Here is a 19,212-nt window from a genome sequence, read left to right on the forward strand (position 1 = left end):
CCCTACGCTCGCTGCTGCTTCTGCTGAACCTGTTCGATGAAACTGGGGATTTTCTTTGTGTAAACATATCAGACGTGTGCATGTGACACCTGGAAAACACCTGGAATTTTTTTCTAAAGCCTCATGTCTCTGGTTTGGCTCATGCTGCTGTTCTCAGGTAAGATGCTTCCTCATTGATATATTTCCTGGTATGAAATATTTATCACCTGCAGGGTTTTGTTCCACAGATTTCTGTGAAATGCTTCTCAAATGATGTTATTGTGGTGTTTTTGAAAAATATTTATTTTTATTTAATCTATTATTTTTCTTTACCATAATTAAACGTAATCAAATGCATGTACAGGTAGTAATTAATGCATTCTTAAAGAAAAATGATTCATAGATTCATATTATTGCATAAAAAGTTGTAGAATCATAAAACTATATAAAGTTTATTTTACCTTACACAGTCTTTACAATTTAATATCAAAATACAAGTTTATTTAGATCTGGCTTCCCAGAAATTTGATACATGAATCCTTACATCCACCATTTTATTAAAGTTTGTTTACCATCTTTATGGATTGCATTGCATTGAGAAACTTCCTTCATCTGCGACTTGTCGGTAATTGAACTTTGTCCTGCAGCTCATCTGTGTGAATGTGTGCCAGAGAAGCCGAAGCGCTCGGCTCTCAACCAGCTCACCAGGACCCTCCTGAAGAAATACGACTGCGGAGTTCGGCCGGTCCACAACTGGACCAGTGCTACCACCGTGTCCATAGACCTCATTCTGCAGTCTGTCCTCGATGTGGTACTTCAGGACATCAGTACTTCTAGAACCTTACGCTTTCTCTTCCACTTGTCAGGAAAACCTAATATCTTTGAATTAACGCAAGGAGCAAAACAAATTTTTGTGTTGTATTGAAAGTTGTACCGTCTTGTCTTGTTGCACCTCACAACTTTGACTGTAAGAGGAATTAAGTCAAACTGCTTCATTTCGTGGCCTTGATCTATAACAAAAGGTCTATTTTTCTCTTTTTACCCAGGATGGAAAGAGACAGAGCATTACTATTAGTATTTGGTACAGACAGGTATGTGGCCCCTCATCTCTCATTTCATTCTTCATAATCCTGAGAAAAACAACCATTTAACTCCTCTATAAAAGCCACATTTTATCGTATATGTTTTTATAATTGTAATGAAAAACAGCTAGTTGAGTTCTGCTGATTATTTTTCTTTGAATTAACACTGTAAACGTATAATATCGTATGTGAATTGGTTATTATTAATGGCTATTTACAAGTTTTGTGAATGTGACTTTTTGTCAATCATGCAATATTGAGAGGAATACATTGTAGTTTATAATATCGTTTGTAATTTTGTTCTCTTTGAATATACTATATATTAATATTTTCCTGCACACATGTCTTGTGTTGTTTACAGACCTGGATTGATGAGTTCCTGGTCTGGGATCCAGAAGAGTTTGATGGCATCAACGAGATCTCTCTGTCGTCTGATGCGATCTGGATACCTGACGTGATCGTTAGTGAATTGTAAGAAACTAGTGACGTGAACCTTTCAGCACTCATCTGTTTTACCCAGTCCTAATGGCAAAAGCACTAAACACTGAATCCTTAGTATGATTTAAAGTTAGAAACAAGTTTTCCTGGGTGTACAAATAAGACTAGACATCAGGATTCAGGCAACTAAACTACTACACTCAGTTAGTTTTTATTATATAGGCCTAAACAAAATGTGTTCAGAATATTAGCAACAAGTAAAAAAAGACAGCTCTGCTATGTGCCTTGACTTCACAATACAAATCATCCTTAACTTTACTGTCAGACACTTTCAAGTGGTCAGCATCAAAATAGTTTGTGCGACACCAAAGTTTATCCGTAAAAAAATGTTATATTATATGTTTAAACATAAAATAAATGAGCATCAGCAGATGTCACATACTTTAAAATATTATTTGCTGTGATTTAAGTCTTTACAAGTTGATAAATAACAAAATAAATCACTATGAAACAGTTAAGTCGACTAAAAGGCTCAATCACATGCAAAAGTCTTTTCCTTTTTAATTAATTATATATTTTTAATTAAATCGATGGAAAATTTTAATATAAGAAATTGCCTCATCCGTTTTCTTTTGTAAATATACTTTCTGTTAAATAAAATCTTACTAAAAAATAATCCACAAATCAGTTAAATGTGAACTGTCCTAAAGTCGCCTGTAATAAACACAAAGTCATGATTCCAAAATGGCCGTTACAGTTATGTTAGGACATCAACTTGACATCAAGGTGATTCTGACGTGTCTCATATTCCAGCTTGTTTTCCACGTCTCATTTTACCCCCTCCTTGTGTGTCCCCAGTGTGAACGCTGGGAAGTCCCCACCGATCCCCTACGTCTACGTCAACTCCTCTGGCTCGGTGAAGAACTACCGACCCATGCAGGTGGTGCTGGCCTGCAGCATTGAGATGTACGCCTTTCCGTTCGACAAGCAGAACTGCAGCCTCACCTTCCGCAGCTGGCTTCACTCAGGTCTGTGTGGAATTAGTGATGGAAAACACATTCAGGTTACATGTCTCTATGTTTGCAAAGCAGAGTTTTCACACCTGCAATGGTTAAACTAGGATCCCATTTTTATTTATTTGTTGGATTGAAGTATTTGATTTGTTCTGGTTCTCATTTTGAGAGCTTACCTCCTCCAAGGCCCCCATGAAACCACAATTAAATTGACTAGATCCCGATTTCTATTTGGATCCTCACCAAATTGCACACTCATAGATATCATTCCCCCAAATATTGCTAATTTGTTGGTCAAGATCCACGAATAATTCCCTGGGAGCTGGAAAATGTAAAAAAAGCCCAATCAGGCAATGTTACAAAAATTCCTGGATCTGCCGTTTTGTTCGGATCCATGCTAAAATCCAATGGGCTCTTTTCTTGCCCCGTCTCTCATCCTCTCACCAAGTTAAATACAAATCTGTGACACCGTTTTTCACAATGCAACCAACCAACCGACCAACCAACCAACAAATAAATGGACAGGGGTGAAAATGAAAAAGAATCACCCCGAACCTTACAGGAGCTTGTTTTTGTCAATGGTTTTCTTCTTTCATTCTATTTTAGTCAGTTGTCATGAATTTGGTTAAAGATTAAGACGTAAATGACACTGCTAAATCAGCAGGGGTCATCAGGAGCTACAGCAAAGTAAGAAGCTAACCCTAACCCTGACCGGTATGAGGAACACTGCAGTATCTGGCAGGAAACCAGACACACAAATCCTGCCTGGCAACAAAAGTGATCAACCTAGTTTACCCTGCATCTTTTTGTTTTTAACCCCTTCGACATCTCTCCCTCTGCAGTGAAGGAGATAGACCTGACTCTGTGGAGGAGTGCAGAGTCCATCGCTCATGATCAGGGGGAGTTCATGAATGACGGAGAGTGGGAACTGCTGTCTGTCCCTTCACGCTACTGGCAAATCCACCAGGACCAGACGGACTACGCACACATCCAGTTCAATGTACGTCTCAGTTGTGCAGGCCTGCATTTGTAAGGGCATGATGGAGAAACGTTACTTTAATCAAATCCTAATGTGTGTAATTGTGGTGCTCTCCAACAAGCCACTCCTAGTGAGTGAGTAACTAAAGTGTGATTGTTCATCGGTGGGTGAGCCCTCTGTGGGTTCCACCCCCTCAACCCCTCGAATTGCAAAGCACAGAGCAACTGGCCGTGACCTCCATGGATCGGACTGGTGGGCTAACGCCAAATGATGAGGCGGAGGCTGTTTCTGGCAGGAAAAGAAACAGAAACAGAGAGAGAGAGAGGGGCTGATAGACAGGGGAGGGTGAGCCTCCATAATGAGACTGTCTCAGCGGCTGCCTGATCAATGGACTTCTTGTACGTGGTGTGTGGGGGCGAGGAAAACGGCCTCATAGCCCAGTGCAGGTGGAGCTCAGGGAGGTTTATTTATTCAGCTCCAGGACCCAAGGAGGCTTCTCGGTAACGGTGCACGAGTGTAATGGCTCATTGGGATTTTGTTAGTGGTAATTTAGTAAGAGTACATCATATGCATATGTTTATATATTACACCACATAATGCAATTAACACCATGCACATGCTATTCCTTAGTTTCAACTTTATGTTTATTGAGCTTTCAATAAAGTTCAATAAAGCAAACAAATGAGAAAATAATTAAAAAAGTGAAAGAATATGTAAAATATATATATATATATAACAATAGAATAATAATATCAATATGTATAAACATTTATGCATACATGACATACAAATTGGAAAATCATCACATTTTTTAAAAATGTTTTAAAATTGCATATGATACAAAGATTATTGACGGACAGTACAAGCAGAGTAAAGTTAGAACAATCTTAAATCTGTAAATGAATAGAAATAAAATAAAATATTGGAAGTTTGTCTGTGGTAATGGTGGATAGAATTAGATTCAGTGCTAGAGGTAAGAAAACCTAATTTAAAATCACACTGACATTTGTAATAATGCAAATGCAGGTCTAAGAATATACACATACATTATTTACATGTTTATATCATTTATATTTTGCATGATGTGTTGTATTTTATCTGTGTCGTGTCATCACAAATAGACAAAAAAGTTTCAAAGCTGAAAATGACGTCAGAGTTGACTTTAGATGGATATCATAAGAAACAGCTGCACGATGAGAGACTGAACTGTTTTTCAGAAACTAGTGAATCAGTGGTTAAATAAAAACATAGCCTCACACCTTCGGCCATCAGTCTCTCAAAGTGTCTCTGACCTTATCTCTCCTTCAGGTTCTGATCCGCCGGCGCCCCCTGCTGTATGTGGTGGGCCTCCTCATCCCCAGCATCTTCCTCATGTTGGTGGATGTGATGAGCTTCTATCTTCCTCTGGACAGTGGTGTACGCATCGCCTTCAAGATCAGCATTCTGCTGGGATACACCGTGTTCAGAGTCAACCTGACGGACGACCTGCCCTCGTCTGCCCTCACCACTCCTCTCATAGGTGGGTTTTAATTATGGTTCTATCAGAAAACCATCTTATCAATAATGCTTTACTTTGTTTATTGGTCTTTATCATGTCTTCCCCCTCCCCTCTCTACTCAGGTGTGTTCTTCGTGGTGTGCATGGCCATGCTGATGCTCAGCCTCATCAAATCCATTCTGGTGGTGAAGCTGTTCCACCACAGCGAGAAGGAGGTCAGACAAATGTCGGTGTCCGCCTGCCTGCTGGACAAGTACGGCTCAGGTGGTCCCAGCTTCACTGAGAGCGCCTTCACCTCCATCAAAACCCTCGACCACATCAACACGTCTGCAGGTAAACAAGCTCAGACTGGGATTTTTATTAATGTCCGGCTGACAGGGAGTTTAAAAGTATGGCTTCATCAAATCAAAGGTGCTCAGTGGAGTCAAGGGTGAATGAAGTTATAGTTCTACACATAATAGATACTCAGCCTCTGTGATGGAGATGACAGGGACATGGACGCCGGAAGTCAGCCAGAGTTCGGTTGTGCTGTGAGAAAATCTATATAATGACGTCATATTAAATATGGATCATGGACGGCCAATAACATTTTACACAATCTTTTAAAGATTTTCCATTTCCAACAAACAAACCTGAACACCAACAAACTGTGTGTCTGTCTTGCTCGGTTCTTTTCTCGTTGTGCCACATTACCAGGGCTCCAATTCTTAACTCACATGTTCAACAATCCAAATCACAAGCATAACTCAGGCTAACATAACATTTGTAGATGTGAGGTCAGAGACAAAAACACACTCTGTACCATCCCTTCTTTCCATAATAGATGATCATCATTTGATTCATCACAAAAAATCCAAAATGATTATTGAGAAACTTAATTCAAACCATAAATTCAAAGAATTTACATCAACTCACCAAATTTCTGATAAATAATTTGCAATAAACAAAAAATGTCTCTAACACCGTCATAGGGACCATAGGACATTATTCAGATATAGATAGGTAACACACTAAATGTACGATTATTCTTTATCAGAAATCTTGCCAAACTTTAGCTATATTCTAGATTTGTGCATCAGATACACAGACAAACCCACAATGTTCTAAAATGAAACGAAATTTCATTAAAAACTAAGAACACTTGGAGAGTGTAAAGAAAGTGAAAAAATGAATAAATCCTGCATCCACCCCCTTAATTGTATCAGCTCTAAAGGTGAATGGGTTCAACCTTGGCCGATACCCCAACCTCTCACCAAGAATCAATAAATCCTGCTGACAGAAAGATAAACAGCAAAGAAAACATAACCTCTATGGTGGAGGTAACAATACTGGGTTTGTGTATTAAACTGTTTGGCCTTGCAGTATCTCACCAGTCGGGGTTGTAACTGTCGCCCTCTCACTGCCTCTATACTTCCAACCTCCTTGATTCCCTAATTTCCCTCCTGATTGGTTTTGATTGCTCACATCTATCTAGAAACATCAGTCCACATTAATTGCTTATGTCTGAAGTCCGATTTGTTGATCTTCTATAGATTACGAGCTGGATCACTCGCTGGACGGGGATTTGTTGTCTCTGACTGAAATCCAGGAAGCTCCCTCTGGGCCGGAGTGGCTCCTCCAGGAACTGGTGTCCCTCCGCTTGGCTTTGTCTCAGGAGGACATCGAGTCTTCGGCCCAGGCTGATTGGCTGGCCCTCTGTTCCAAGCTCGACCGCCTGCTGTTCCGTCTCTACCTGTTGGTTCTGACCGTGTACACTGCCACTCTGCTGCTGCTCTGGGCCACCTGGAGCTTTGCCTGAACCAACACACGCTCAGAGACTTATTGATCCTTTAAATACTGGACAGTGCGTCTGGATTTATGGTGTTTGGCATATTTACAGAGATTCCAGCTGCAGAGCTTCAAAAGGAGAAAGAGTGGATTATTTCATATGTATTAAAAATGCAATGAAACTAAACTGCACTGTATTTAAAATACACGTCAAGAAGTGGTCATATTTGATTTCTGTTGCACAAACGATTGTCTGAATTGAAATATATGCAGTCTGTTGTATGTTGTATGTTGTATGTTGCTCTCCAAATTAATAAATAAATAATAAATTGTTCCCAGATCTACAGCTTTTAAGTTTTTGATCGATTTAAGTGTTTGCTACAAGTTCAAAAATGAATTTCAATCTGTCTAAAACTACAACTATCGTTAAATATTCTGTTTGTATTTTCTCCACAGATATTCCACTACACAGCTGCCTCATAGTTTCACAGAGACATTATTACACAGGGAGTGTTATCATGTTTTCCAGACAGTGGTGATGTGAGCGACGATACTAGGATAATAAAGCAGCTCCCTGGAGAAAAGCCTCAGTGCCGGTGTGATGTTATAATATTGTATTCATACTTTAATCTCCATCCTGCTGCCACATAATAGATCAATACAGCCCATTCAGAGCTCAGCTGCTGTGGCTCTGCTCCCTGTGGGCTTTCCTAATACTCGTGATAAGAATATCAAAAGTGCGTCACACAAAACTTACCGGCGGAAAGATCCATATTAATGCGATTTTCCCAGTAATTGCGAGTCTCTTCTGCGAGTGGATCTGGTTACATGATGTTATGCAACAGCGCTGAGGATTAAAGTTTAGTCAGTGTCTTGTTTCTGTCTCTGTTACATCTTCTCCACCAAGACGTCGGAAAATGTGCCAACTCAGAGCTGGTTACGTTGTGTTCTCCACAATCCAATCTAAGGCATGAATTTAGTAATGAAGAATTAAAGAAATCAAGAATTTTCAATTGGAAATAAACAGAATGCAGCTGCTCTGCTTGTTTGCTTTGGATAAATTTATCATTCAACATTACATCTTACATTTTAAAGGATCTTTTTTCAACCAGTTACCACATAGCAGAAGGGTTTTGCCAACATGTGGCCCACACTGCCACACTGTTATCCATCGAAACCCACTTAGAATGATGGCGGTCCACGTCCTGTTTGCCAGATCTGGACCACAAGTGAGCCAAAGCAAGACCGGATGTACACCAATGGTGCCAAAGGTGGCCTCAATTTGTTTTGTGATATTTGGGCTGAATTCACAATTTACCACCTGGGCCACGTCCAGATTACACGTTGCCTACAGCACCGTATGTTTGCCAATAAAAGCCCACATTTGTTTTGGCATAGACAGAAGAGCTGCATCATTGCCTGAAGTGAGGCTGGTCCTGTCTGATTGGTGCATATCCTGCTTTCTTATTTTGATGGAAGATGTAGACACATACAACAAGAGTGGAAACTATACCGAAATATAAAAGTACAAACTTTAGTTTCTATTTCATCCTCATTTCATATGAACTTGGAAAGAGAGAGAAGTTTCTCAGCCCACAGGGAAAATCTTTTTTCAGTTTATCTGAAAAACTGAAAAGCAGCAGTTTTAGAGATGCTGGTTTTGTACTGGATTGGGAGGAGATACCTGAACATAACCCTGACCTCAATCTCACCCAGCACCACCATCAAGTGACACGACTGCAGTGGAGAAATCATCGCACAACATCAACGTTGAACCCGTGTGCGAGCAAATACCTGCAGCCAGGTTCCATAATCCAAATTCTAAGCTTTGTCATACTTACGTCCATTGTGTCTACATACTTTTGGCCATCTTGTGTATTTGTCAGCAGAGGTAATATTTTGATTTTGGACACATTAATTTGCCATAATGATTTAAAAGTTGTTTAATCCATCATACACACCCAACTGGCAAATTTAAATTTAAATAAGGTATTTTATTATTAATATTGGCAGATTGAACTTCCATTTGTTGGATCTCAGTGTGAAGGCGAGTAAAGAAGACCACGGTCACTGTGGAGTTTATGTGATGAAGGATATTAAATGCAGAGACTTTGTTCTCTGTAAGTGAGTTGACACTCTGACTGATAACTGATAATCATCACATCATACCGTCCTGATGTCCGCGTATGACTTGATCAATAGAATTACTCCGATATGATCCACGATAGAGTCCCACTGGCCTTTCTTCCTTCAGTCTATCAGCTCCATTTATCTGGCAGCTGTGTCTGTATTGAACGGGGAGGGGTGGCGTCAGAGCGCATGCAAAACCCTCTAATGGGCTGAGTGACACTAACAAGGTTTTGCTGCTGGATGTGGCTGAACTGATGGATATAGTGGACGGACATGGAGCCCGGCGGTGTCAGGCGTCCCGAGGCCTTCCATCAGAGCAGCAGGCAGATTTCCACAGCGGGAGGAGAAACACACCGGTGAACTGGCAGCATGAGGCTCTCATCAGCCTGGACGACGCTGGTTTTCCTCCTGATCCAAGGAGCAGCACGAGCCTGCACAGGTACAGCTGCCTCTGTTTTACATGTGTGCTTCAGATATGTACCTGTCAACACAAGCCGGCAGCCGGACGACGGGCTTCCAACTCTATTTGAGAGTCATAGAGATTATTATTTTATCTGACAGGTTTATTTTAAATTAAATTTATTAATACACAATATCATTTCAGCCATTTGGGAAAAATCATATAGGTATTACAGTGAAAAAAAGATAATTGTTGGACCAACTTAAAAAATACCTCAATTAATAACACACATTTATTAAGTTTGTTCAAATTAAAGTTTTATTGACATAAATGATAAATTCAACTTAAATTATTTGTGTGTTACCAATTAAAGGGATTTCTTAAGTTGGTCAAACTATTTTCTTTTTCTAGTGATAAGACATAATATGAAATCTAAGATGTTCTGAAAGTGATGATTTTTAATATGACTTACTTTACATTGATTGATGTGGTAATGTGGAATCACATCAAAATGTATTAGTCTTAAAGACTAATTTACCTTTTTAAGATCACTGCTGTCAGCAGGTACAATAAGACATTAGATAGTATATTAAAATATATATTTACTTAGGTTTCAATTGTATATGTTATTGTGATAATGTAGCTTATAAGTAATTAAATGATTTTATTTTTAGATCATAAGGCCATAACTTCAAAATATAGATTTTTGACATTTATTAATCTGTATTGTTTACTCTGACAAATCGACAAACATACACACAAACACATGCAACCTTTAAAGCTTTTGAAAGTTTTATCTTTAAATAAAATGGCATAATATATATATAATCTTGCTTGAATGAAAGTGATTATTTTATTTGAAAAGATATTCCTGTTTCATTTAAAATTTACATTAAATTGGCAGACATTAGAATTAACTTTATTATTTTATTATTTATTAATTTTCAGTTAAGAGACAGGGCGGCAGCACCGGACGATTTGCCAACGCCACCCTGGTGCGGCTGTCCGAGTTCCTGAGTGGGGGCTACAAGAAAGGAGTGAGACCAGTGAAAGACTGGAGGACGTCCACTATCGTCGCCATAGACCTGATGGTTTACTCTATCCTGAACGTGGTGAGTCCAATCATCCACTAACCTGCTCCTTAAATGATCAATAAATACAATATGGCATCTTCAGTATATAACTGACGACCTCGAAAACTATCTATCGTTTGTTTTTGTTTTCCTCAGGATGAGAAGAACCAGGTTCTGACGACGTACGTGTGGTACAGACAAGTAAGAGAAAAATCTATAATGTCCACTTAGTTTCCTCCATAAACACTCAAACAGAGCCACTTTAATTTAAGGAATAAAAACTCATCAGCATGACCTCGGTGTTATAAGATTCTGCGGCGTTATTGACCTTCAAGATTTCTGTTTATTTGACAAAATAACACAAACCCCAAAGTCGATAAACATCTCTTCACATTCTTAAATGTTTTATTTTTCGAGGAGGTGCTTTGCAGATAAAAACTGTCTAATTCCTATAAGTAGTTTTTTACATTCCGCCATCAGGCAGGATGAAACCCAAGGTCCATTTATTAATTACTGCAGAAAGTTATAAATGAACACACAACAGCTCAATATCTGCTTTATTTGGCACAAAAAGCCTTTTTGCAAATCTGTTCTCAAAACTTTTCACAGGTAGATTTAAAGTGACAATATAAATTTCTGAGGTAACGAGAAATTAAACAGTTCATTAATTCATAATGACAAACTTCAGGTTACTAATTCATTGGTTTTAGTAGATGAGTCATTACAGTTTTTGATATTTTTCCTCCATATTTTATCTATCTTTAAAGCTTATTTTAAATAAATCATATTGTCTGAAGAATTGTCTTTGACTGACTTATTTCCTCTCTTGAATATTTTAGTCGTGGACAGATGAATTCCTGGTCTGGAACCCAGAAGATTTTGATGAAGTCAAACAAGTGTCTTTACCCACTGCTAACGTGTGGGTTCCTGACATCCTCATCAATGAGTTGTAAGAGCTGCTTCTGGTTTTTCTACCTTCACTTGTCCTCATGTCTTCCTCTGGTCCCTCACACACCTTGCTGTCCTCTCTGTCTCCGAACCTGCAGCGTGGACGTGGGGAAGTCTCCGGACATTCCTTATGTCTACGTGACACACGAGGGACTGGTGCGCAACTACAAACCCATCCAGGTCGTCACAGCCTGCACGCTCAACATCTACAACTTCCCCTTCGACGTGCAGAAGTGCAGCCTCACCTTCCAGAGCTGGCTGCACACCAGTAAGACACTGTCATATTATAAACCTGTGCAGGATGTCATACAGGACATTTTCCATTATTATTAATAATCCGTTTTAAAAATCCTTCCAAAGTAAAATAAAAAATAATCCCATTAGACATTACTGGACTGCATTAGAAATCATTTTGGACTTTTTAAACTGTAGATGTTCAATCTTTCAAGCCACAAACTCTAATATCTTCATAATCAGCTGACCTGTTATTCCCATCTGCACAATAATGTATAAACAGATTTTGGTATAAATTATGGAATAATTCATTTATCTATTATGAACAAATTGCCAAATCAAATTAATTTTGAACTATAGATTTTATCGAATTATATTTTATGTTTTATGTATTTATATTTCATTTAAATCATAAAGATCAACCATTCAAACGTTTTTTTGTCTACACAATTCTAGTATAATTGATAAAAATGGACAAACCTACAGAATAAGGCCGACACAAATCTATGCCAGGTAAACCTCCAGAGTCAGACCAGCGGGATCTTTAGTCATTATGCGACTTTTGATGTAATTTGGTTAAAAACTAAATCTCCCCTCGTTGGGAAATAACGTCCGACCCTCTCCTGAACTCCTCTCATCAAGACTTGAGTAGAACAACCGTTGTGTTCTGTGCATCCGTCCATCTCCCGTCGAGATGAGCAAAGCGCTGGTCAGAGGGTAACTCCGTCTCACGCTGCTCCCGACATTGTGTTCGATCCGTAGTTGACGACATCAACATCACCCTGATGCGAAGCCCCGAGGAGCTCAGGGAGGACAAGAGCGTCTTCATGAACCAGGGAGAGTGGGAGCTGCTGCACATTCTGTCCAACTACAAGATCTTCAGTGTGGACAATGACGACTACTACGCCGAGATGAAGTTCCACGTGAGTACATGGAATCATAGCAGTTTTTATTGAAAACAACACAGACTGTTCAGGAAGATGGAGGAAATGTCAGCTCCCAAAAAGTGAAGCCAAATGATCTTGATCACCCCTGGTGGCTGGATGCGGTACAGGTCAGAGACCCTTCCTCCTCCATGTTAGCGGATAGGACATAGTCATGAAAAGCCAATATCCAGAGCTGAGAATGAATCATAATTGCATATGGTAGCTCCCGTTATGCACAACTGGAGGAAGTGGAGGTGTGTCGTTCATCTTTATTTACAGTCTATGGTATAATTTTTACAAAACAAATAAATATGTATTGTTCTTTACTGTCTTTTTTAATCAATATGTTACTCAACAGGTGCTCAATAGCTTTTTCAATTGTCTTAAAAATCTGCTTATTTGCTTTCTTTGGTATACGAATATGTGAAGACTGATATCAGTCTCACATTTGTATGTTAATAGCTGTTAATAAAAGTTAGTATGTGGTTAGCATAGCTTAGCATAAAAGGTGAAACCAGAACTTGTGTTATATCGTCACAAATGATTTCTGGAGAACTCTGGTATCAGAAAATCCTCTTTATGGCTGAAACCATTGATACATTATGTTGAATAGTGTCAGACTCACCTCACTTACTGTGTCCTGACTTCTGACTCGACTTCAAACTACATTTCCCAGGTGGTGATCCGGCGGCGGCCGCTCTTCTACACTGTGAACCTGCTGCTGCCCAGTATCTTCTTGATGGTGATGGACATTGTTGGTTTCTATCTGCCACCAGACAGCGGAGAGCGAGTCTCCTTCAAGATCACTCTGCTGCTGGGCTACTCCGTCTTCCTCATCATCGTATCAGACACTCTGCCTGCCACTGCCATTGGAACCCCGCTGATAGGTGACTGGGACCTGTTGGTGTTCATCAGCAGGTTAAATTGAGAACAGGATTTCTGCAAAGAGGGCCCACTTTCGTGTCAAAGTTTATTTAAACATATGAGCAGCAATTACTCTACGGGTCTGATGCAAAATGTCGTGCAAATCGGTTGGGTAGTTTTTGTGTAATCCTCCTCACTATTAAACAAAAGCAGATGAAAAAATAACCTCCCTGGCCAAAAAAACTGGACTGGGACCCAGTGCAAACCATCAAGGCGATAACATCCAGCCCCATCAAGTTGTTTAGAAGTGAAAATTATGTTGTTCACACCAATTTCTATTTTCTTTTAACGAATTTCCTCGATTGGATCCTCATCAAACACCTTCTCTCGTCTCACCTGCCACGTAGGTGTGTACTTCGTGGTCTGCATGGCCCTCCTGGTCATCAGCCTGACTGAAACCGTGCTGATCGTGCGTCTGGTCCACAAGCAGGACCTGCAGCCCCCCGTGCCGCACTGGCTGAAGTACCTTGTGCTGGAAAGAGCCCCGGTCCTGTTCTGCATCCACAAGAAGCACCGCCTCTGCTCCAGACTGTCGTCGCAGGCCTCCGACCTGGAGCACTACAAGGACAACAGCTATGGGACGGGTAAGGTCCAAGTCCCAGTTGGGGTTATATCTTGTGCCATGAAAGAGGAGATGTAGTTTAGAATTAGATGCATTAAAAACCTCATGAAGGAGGTGGCCCATGTGTGGGGTAGATCTCAGTGTTCAATATCGTTCAGCAGTGGACCGTCTGAGCTGTCCCTCCCACAGAATAGGTTCAAGTCCCCATTTTTCACACCACGGCTTATCTCTCCAGATAGTCCGAGCAGGAAAACTCTCCCTCTAATTGAATTAGTTCCTTTTTATTTAGCGTTAGGGTTAGACGGAATCACCAGCGTGTTTCTGTGCACAGGCTTACTGCCCCGGACAGCCCCTCTGGTAATCTGATTGGGTTTATGTGTGGGGTAGATGTAATTGGTTAGATAGCTCAGCGGGGGAGTTGCCCTCTCTACCGCAGGGAAACTTGTTTCTATTCCCTGTCCTCCCACCACTGATTGGTGGAAACATCCCTGTCTAATTAGTTTGTTTTGGGGTTGGATTAGGGGTTTGGGTTAGGGGTTAGGTTTGAGTTAAGGCATAGCACCTTAAATGAGGGCTACTGGGGGCACAGGGGGACTAAATGGGTTAGAAACACTTAAAATGTTCCTTATTAAGACCATAGTTGGTTAATTAAAGGGGGTGGGGGTTGGTTAAAAGGACCACCAGCACCGGGGAGGGGAGCAGCAGTACTTAGGGTTAGGGCTTCTGGTCTTCTGGTCTTTAATTATTAACATTAAATAACAATGATAAGTAATTTACAGAATTTATATTTAAGAAAGTGCTGGTCGAATTAAATCAGGTGGCAGGTTAAAATATATAATATATATAATACATAAATACATCTTTAAGTTTAGTATAAAGTGATAAGATAATAAAAAACAAGAGCTAAAATACGAAAGATAATTAGGCGCTAAAATCTTCAATCAATACACACAACACAAAAACACTGGTTAGGGTTGTTGATGGTTTTCATCTTGATATTTTCTCTTCATGGTTGGAAATGATGAACATTGGCTTTTAGGGTTAGTTAGTTAGATTTTTCTTGCAACATTAATATCAGTATCATTTCTTCATGGGAAGTCAGTAATCTAAAACAATCCTTGACCTTTGCTTTAACCTCTAAAGTACCTCGTTCTACCTCGATGAAAAACTGCAAACTTTCAATAATGAAATGAGTCCTTGTCCCTTCCTGCAGCCCGGTGCACCCACCACCACCACCACACCTGTGAGATCGGCCAGAGGCTCAGCCAGCACGACAGGGAGGGCGCTCTGCTGGGACTCGGCCTTCCTCCCTCCCGGGACCCCACACCCCCCGTCATGGACAACATCCTGCACGAGGTGACCGCCATACGCCACTTCCTGGAGAAGAGGGACAGGTGCCGGGAAGTGGCCAAGGAGTGGCTGCAGGTGGGCTACGTGCTGGACGTGCTGCTCTTCAGGGTCTACCTGGTGGCCGTGGTGGCGTACAGCATCACACTGGGCACACTGTGGTCGGTGTGGCAGGTTGCCTGAGTCTCCCGGTGACGCTCAGTAAGTGGAGCGTGGAATTCAAACAGGTGAGTGTTGGAGGCTGCGTGTGGGCCTGCGTGTGTCGCTCAGTGGATTCAGAGAGCAACTCGTAAAAGTGATGGAACAGCGACATGGTTCCTGTATTTGTGGCACTATATGCTACACGTGTTATTAAACATAGAGCCCCTTAGATTTGTAAATGTAATGTTGATGATATTGTTCATATTTCCATCAACTGGATCTGTTTTATACAGTTTCCTTTTCACATAGAGAACAAATAACAGTGGTAGAAAAGAAAGATACAAATCTGCATCATAGATATACAGGGTATTTTACATGTATAATTTACCTGTTTCATATTATTCCCGAGAATTATTAACAGACAGTTACAATGATTTGTTTATTACTTGGTCCATTGTTAATACGACCACAACTTCCATGTATTTAAATGAAATAATATTTGTCTGTAAAAACCTACATTGTTCAAACTTTGACAAACTTATGTTAAGGACAAAGACAATGTGGACACATCCAGCTCTGAAGCTTCAGTAGAGAGTAAAACTTGGTTGGTGTCAACTTCTGAATTATGACAACGCTGTTAGTGCAATATAAATAATTTAAAAATGCATTTACTATACATGGATTCATACGTAGAGAATTTATATCATAAATGAAATACATGTTTATTCAATGAACATTGAATTCTGTGTCTTTTTGTGTTTAATTTGGAATTCATATAGTCAAGAGACAGTCACAAAGATTGTTCATTTAATTTAATTTTATTTCATGCCATGGTAAATTATTATTCTGTAAATAAATATATATATATGTAATCATCTGAAATGTTGAAAATACGTTTTTTAAACTGTTGTTTGTATAACAGAGTTCAAGTACAGCATCTTATTTGGGTTTTAACATTTTTATTTCATATATTATTATATATGATATATGTATGATGAATTATTGCTTGTTTCATGTTCACCCGACTGCATCGCATTTTGTCAGTTGCACAATGATGCTTCCAATCTCATGTGCAACAAAGCAAAGAGTCTGAAGAACATATTTCATTAACTTTTCAGCCTTTACTCTGTATTTATATTTTGTTTTATGCTTATGTTTTATGTCAATGTTTATTTCAGATCACTTTGTTCAACTCTGGTTGTTTTAATGAGCTTTCTGAATAAACTGGACTTGATTTAAGCAGCTGTCTGCGTCACTGTTATCCAAGAATCCAAGAACAAGATCTAATGTTTGATGTGAACATAAACATTCATTCCACTGCTGACACTCGTTTCTCTGACTGGATAACTGCATGTATAAGCAGGTGTTCCTAATAAACTGCTCGGAGAGTGCACCGTTAACGCTACACACCTCGAATAACGCAGTTCACCAGAGCAGCCAGAGGAGGGCACCATGCACAACAGGATCAGTTTTACTTCATCTACTATGGGGAAGGTTTTTAAACATCAACTTTCAGAGATGCTGCCGATTTGGTTTTCTCATTGAAATCCTGTCAAATCATTTTAACAGCGAAAGAAAAGGTGGAATACGTCTGTGATATTTGGTGGAATTCACATATATTTGACTTATTCTCCTCCAATCATGAAATTCATTACATGTCAAGTCAAGTCAATGCAGATTTATTTATATAAACATTAAAAAACAATAGGACTTGAGCCTATGTGCTTTACAATTGTGCAAAAGAAAAATAAGTACAAGTTTATTTGTATATTTATGCGATAAAAGCACAATGTGAAAACGATAAATGTCATCATAAGAACAGCTAAATTTCTGTATAATCAAAGATCTAATGTAAAAGTCCTGACCCTCGTTTTTCACATCGTCCAATTAACCTTTGCTGTGAATGAATCTTGCTGCTGAAAACCCTCCATCAGGCAACATATGGTGAAGCTGCTGTGACCTACACTGAGTTCACTGTCATTATGACTATGTGCTGCGGTGACATTCTGTCTAAATGAACCAGGATCGAACCTGTGATCTTCTGGTTAGTGGATGACCCGCTCTACCTGCTCTTCCTCCTAAAACACAGTCAACACTCCTTAAAATCAGGTATCAGCCCTTTTATAGACAATTTACCTGTATTCACATTCCATCAAATATGCTCCACAGCCAACTGCTATGGCCCTGAACCCCCTCACTGACATTATCATGTTTTAAAAAGTGTTGCTTAAGTTCCTCTGTGTTTCTACAGTTGTGTTTCTGTTATTGTTAAAAAAAACTAATTGATGTTGGAGGGAACAGATTTGTTTGCTGTAGGTCTGGTTTAGAAAACAGTCTGGTTACATAAAGAATCAATAGAACTTCCTTTAAACCTTCCAAAATAATACAGATGAGGATTATCACTTTTAACGCAAAGGTTGAAATTCAAATCCAGAGAATCCAGACTTTCAAGATCAGCCCTGAAACCTCGTGTGGCAACACAAAGGCCCCCTCACTGTTCACATTACCATCCCGACAAACCATTCACCAACCGCTGCCCCTTCCTTCCTGAAGACCCCCAAATTAGATCAAAGTCCCAACGAGTCCAACAAAACCACTCGCAGTCGGTCAGTCTCATTTCCTGTTTTTGTTTTCTGCCAAAATCAAAAAAACCCACAGGAAAATAAATAAAGTAAGAATAACCACAAAGCTGGTTTACGGGGTTTAATACTCGTGAGTGGCTGCAGAAGTGAACGGGGGGGGGAGAGTGGAGAGCCGCCTCATTAGTTTCCAATACGCTGGAGTCGAGATCTGATCCCTGCGAGCCAGAGGGAGGAAATGAGCAGATCTAGTGGCGTCGGATGAGACACTTGTGATGTGATGTTTATTTGCTGGACACTCAGACAGACGAGCTTCGTTCAGGGTTAAATTACTGCAGAGACTATGAACTATGGAGATTTATTACCTGGTCTGATGGATTTTTGGACTTCAACACATTACACAGCCACGCCAGCAGTTATTTGCAAATTAAGTAAATGGAAAAATAACAAGCAAAGCAGGTTATTGCTATTTTCCTAATGTGATTTTTTCTCAGAAAAACTCGTAAAACCAGCCGATTAATGTTTGGAAAGGTTTGTGGAGCATGGGGAGATTTTTGGGATATTGGCTGTAGAGGAAAGGTCACGTCACGTTTTAAAAAAAGTAGATCTGTATTTACAGATGGACGACGAATCTTCATTTCTTCTCAAAATTTTAGCCAAAATATCCAGGATACAGGGGCCGCCATCTTGGAATTGTGACATCATTTGGAGCCAGAGTCTGTGCAGCAGTGTTTGTATCTCAGGGAAATTGATTAGCAGCCAGGATACAACATACACAACACAAACTGTACAAACACACACAATCAAAACACCTACACGCTGGGGAACAAACCAACAAAAACATCAGGACATGTAGTTTACAGAGTGGTTCAGAGGCTCTGTAACAAACAGTCAAAGCAACGATGACATAAATATCTGAATATCTGAATATATCTCTTGGTTCCTGGACCTGAGGTATATCACATTTCACCACGTGTTTATATCATCAAATAACTAATTAAAACCAAATTTACCAGAAAAATAAACATACATGTATTAAGAACCACCTAAAACGACAGAAACCATATTTGACTAAATGTATTTGACGTATATTTTGAGTTTTTAGTTTCGCCCGTCCATCCACTGACGTGGAGGGTTTATGACCTATACTGGGGCCAGCCACCAGGGGGCAATCCAGACGATTTGGCTTCACT

General features: G+C 39.8%; 2 protein-coding genes across 2 annotated transcripts; both read left to right on the forward strand.

Moving 5' to 3' along the window:
* The first annotated feature begins 123 nt into the window (after positions 1-123).
* htr3b (5-hydroxytryptamine (serotonin) receptor 3B) lies at positions 124-7,089 on the forward strand. The gene is made up of 9 exons (XM_035179218.2): positions 124-157; positions 627-790; positions 1,026-1,070; positions 1,423-1,532; positions 2,358-2,527; positions 3,355-3,512; positions 4,800-5,010; positions 5,112-5,321; positions 6,521-7,089. Exons 1-9 carry the CDS (start codon positions 124-126, stop codon positions 6,784-6,786), a joined length of 1,368 nt encoding a protein of 455 aa, XP_035035109.1. The 3' UTR covers positions 6,787-7,089.
* Positions 7,090-9,254: 2,165 nt separating this feature from the next.
* htr3a (5-hydroxytryptamine (serotonin) receptor 3A) lies at positions 9,255-15,482 on the forward strand. The gene is made up of 9 exons (XM_035178686.2): positions 9,255-9,324; positions 10,234-10,397; positions 10,515-10,559; positions 11,198-11,307; positions 11,405-11,574; positions 12,303-12,463; positions 13,143-13,353; positions 13,738-13,974; positions 15,166-15,482. The coding sequence occupies exons 1-9, from the start codon at positions 9,255-9,257 to the stop codon at positions 15,480-15,482; spliced, it is 1,485 nt and encodes a 494-aa protein (XP_035034577.1).
* Positions 15,483-19,212: the final 3,730 nt, after the last annotated feature.

This window comes from Hippoglossus stenolepis, chromosome 15, assembly GCF_022539355.2.
Source record: "Hippoglossus stenolepis isolate QCI-W04-F060 chromosome 15, HSTE1.2, whole genome shotgun sequence".
Taxonomy (NCBI): Eukaryota; Metazoa; Chordata; class Actinopteri; order Pleuronectiformes; family Pleuronectidae; genus Hippoglossus; species Hippoglossus stenolepis.